Source organism: Rhinolophus ferrumequinum, chromosome 4, assembly GCF_004115265.2.
Source record: "Rhinolophus ferrumequinum isolate MPI-CBG mRhiFer1 chromosome 4, mRhiFer1_v1.p, whole genome shotgun sequence".
NCBI classification, from domain to species: Eukaryota; Metazoa; Chordata; class Mammalia; order Chiroptera; family Rhinolophidae; genus Rhinolophus; species Rhinolophus ferrumequinum.
In genome coordinates, this window is record NC_046287.1 from 4,599,538 (window position 1) to 4,602,771 (window position 3,234).

Below are 3,234 nucleotides of genomic sequence, written 5' to 3' on the forward strand. Positions count from 1 at the left end.
AGGGACTCAGGACGCAACCTCACCAGCTTTCTCTGTATTAGATTTTACACAGTTTGTAGGTGGTGGTGTCCAGAGCTTGAGACCATGGGCTTTGGAGTCAATAGACCCAACTGAAGACCAGGTCACCACCTGCCCGTCTCCCTTCTTCACCTCTCAAAGCTAGATGATCATCTGTCTCCTACCTCAGGGCGGGCAAGTGAGGCAGGTAGTGTGATGCCTGTCACAGTGAAGCAATGAATGGATGTTGACGGGATCGGCATTTCTTTGTGATCTAAGATGGCTTGAATCACCCCGTTCTACAAGTTCATCCAAATAATACAGAGCTAAACCACTATCACATGACACTGCATGAAGATAGAACACAGATTTAAAGTTTCAGACACATGAAATGTGGACAAAGGAGTGACCGAGAATAGGGTGGATAAAACATATTATTACTGCCTCTCCGAAAAACGGAAACAAGGTCACACTGGGTAGAGTTAGAAGATTGACCAGTAAAATTGAAGACCCAGTGTGAAGGTTAACTTGATGTGTCTGCTTGGCTAGGTCACAGTGCCCAGGTACTTGATCAAACTTTATTCTGGATGCTTCTGTAGGGTGTGTTTTGAAAGAGATTAATATGTAAATCAGTAGATTGTAAAGCAGATTGTCCTCTATGTTGTGGGTGGGTCTCATCCAACCAGTTGAAGGTCTGAATAGAACAAACAAGGGCCTCCCCTGGGCAAGAGGGAATTCTGTCAGCAGACTGGGTTCAGACTTGAACTGTAACGTTGGCTCTGGTCTGGGTCTCCAGGCTGATGACCTGCCCTGAGTGTTTGGGACTTGCCAGCCTTGGTAATCACCGTTCCTTAAAAAAAGTCTCTTTGATTAGACACGTCCTTTTGGATCTATTTCTCTTCAGAACCCTGACTCATACACCAGTCTAGATAGACACTATCGATTTGTGTGGTTGTCTGAATTTTCCTCAGCAGTTGAGGTCTGAGTGTGAAACAGGTGACTCTTGACCAGGGAAATGTACTTGGTGTCTGTCGAAGATCATTCGAAGCTGAGTCAGTGGTTTTTGTAATAAAAATAGTTTCTCTTATTATGTCATAGTACTCTTTAGTATCTGCCTTTTATAGAAATTTGATTTCAGAGACTACGTTTCTGACACAAAAACTGTTAATTTTTTACACAATAGTAAGTGTACAAGCAGATGTCTCATCATTATGATGTATTGCCTTGGTTCACTGGCATTATTAAGAACATATTAATTTTTGCAAGAAATCTATTAAAGTTAGTAGGGTTCATAATAATTAGTAGACTCAATCTCTTGAAAGAGAGAGAATTGAGACCAACTCTTTCATTGGACTTTGGAATAATCAACCTATTGGGGGACAAAGTGGTTTTGATTTCACTGGTCATGGGGCATCACCGACCACCCATACGGACCAGCTTGTTGACTCCCCTTCTCTGGTTACTATCTGACACCGTTGATACCGGTGAGGATATGCTGTTCTTGGTGTAGTTCTTAACTTTTCCTTATTTGTTGCACACTGAAGTATTAGTTCACACTATCTTGTTGATACAGTTGTGAGAAAAAATATATATACCTGACATGTCTGCTTACAATAAGAAAAATATCTCCAGATATTAATGTACGCCCAGTTCTTAATAATACAAAACAAGTAACATAGCCCATTGGATACATCATTCCTTTGAGTCAAGAACACTTATTGTACATTCCATAGAAACTGCCCTCTTTTGGGTAGCATCGTGAATGGGTTGAATTTTGTGGGTTGAAATTGTTGTAGGTGACAGTTATGTTCATTTTGCTGCTTGTGTTATTGGAATGTGATGCCCTAATTGTGTATCACGGGACGGGAGGACCGGTTAACCTAGTGTAGACCATTCAGGACAGAATTCTCGATGCACATGAACCACACCCATAAGCCATATCAAAAGGGGGAAAAAAAGCCGAACACTGAGTTTAATGCTTGAAGTTTATTTTGGAGACAGAAACAAGAAAAGGTACAAGAATGAAAGTGTAAATGCTTCCAGGTTTTCCAGGGGAATCTCCGACCGTTTTGGATCTCAGTCTGCAAAGCTCACCGACAGCAAAGAAAGTATGGGACGCCATTTATGCTACAGATCCCACCGTATATCTGAGAAGAACGGCAGCGTTTGCGGTTGCAGGAGCAGCCACTTACTCTCTGAAGGCCTGTGGAAGGAAGAGGAGGGTCACACAGAGTGAGGAAGGAGAGACGCACGAGAGGCAGAGCCAGCCTCTTTGACATCTTCTGAGAGGCCACGGATCTTCTGACAGGTTAAATACCAGCCATGTTAGGGTGGAAAGGTCTCACGTTTGGGTCATAAATCACAAGAAATCTTACTGGCGATGCGTTGGGCTTGCAGGGCCATAATTTTTCTCTGATACCAGTTTATCATGTACATGCTTCTTTCCTGCGTCCACCCCAACAATCTCAAACTCAGGGGTACCTATTTCTCACCCTACCTCATCCACACACCCCCTTTGAGTCCAGACTCCAGGCCCCCTCTATCAAGCCCTTCTAACGGGCCGCAGACCCCAATAGCACGTTGGCTAGTCTCTCACCTGAGGCACCTTGAACGAGGCGATTAGGTCCTCCAAAGGAGATGGACATGTTCTGGCCTTTGGCCTCAAGCTGGTTCTGGTCCTCGGCCTCAAGCTGGTCCTGGTCCAGGGCTTCAGGCAGGTCTTGGGAAGGAACCTGGTCATCTGTCTCTCGGAGGGACTTGGCATTGGCCTGGAGGGCCAAGAGGAGAAGGGCAGCGGCAAGGAGGGTGAGGGTCCTCATGGCTGAGAGTCACCTGGAGGTCAAGGTGTGGATCAGAGAGCGATTGGGCATCACAGGGAGTCAGCTGTATTTATAGAAGGATTGGAGGAAAGAGGGCACTGCCCTCAGTGCATGACTGGGTGAGGGCAGGTGGCCTGTCCCACATCCTCCTGTCGCCCAGAGTCACTTTGATGTCCCTCTGATGTCGCTGCTCCCCTTTCATAGCACGCGTGTGTTTGCTTGGTGTCCATGTTTGTTCGTCATCTGTGATGATTGATGCCTGTGAGGAACGTGATAAGCTTCCCTGTTTCTCATCTGCCTGAATATTTACCAGTGAAAATGTGTGCATGTGTGTCGTAGGGCATCTAAGCCATCACGAGATGCTTGTAAAACTCTACAAAAGGGCGATAATCATATGGGCATAAAATTTTTCTCTTGC

The 3,234-nt window shown here is 45.2% G+C and overlaps 1 protein-coding gene across 1 annotated transcript; it reads right to left on the reverse strand.

Moving 5' to 3' along the window:
* Positions 1–1,968: 1,968 nt before the first annotated feature.
* LOC117021613 (defensin-5-like) lies at positions 1,969–2,851 on the reverse strand. The gene is made up of 2 exons (XM_033104849.1): positions 2,594–2,851; positions 1,969–2,200 (listed from the first exon to the last, which is right to left on the reverse strand). The coding sequence occupies exons 1-2, from the start codon at positions 2,814–2,816 to the stop codon at positions 2,088–2,090; spliced, it is 336 nt and encodes a 111-aa protein (XP_032960740.1). The 5' UTR covers positions 2,817–2,851; the 3' UTR covers positions 1,969–2,087.
* Positions 2,852–3,234: the final 383 nt, after the last annotated feature.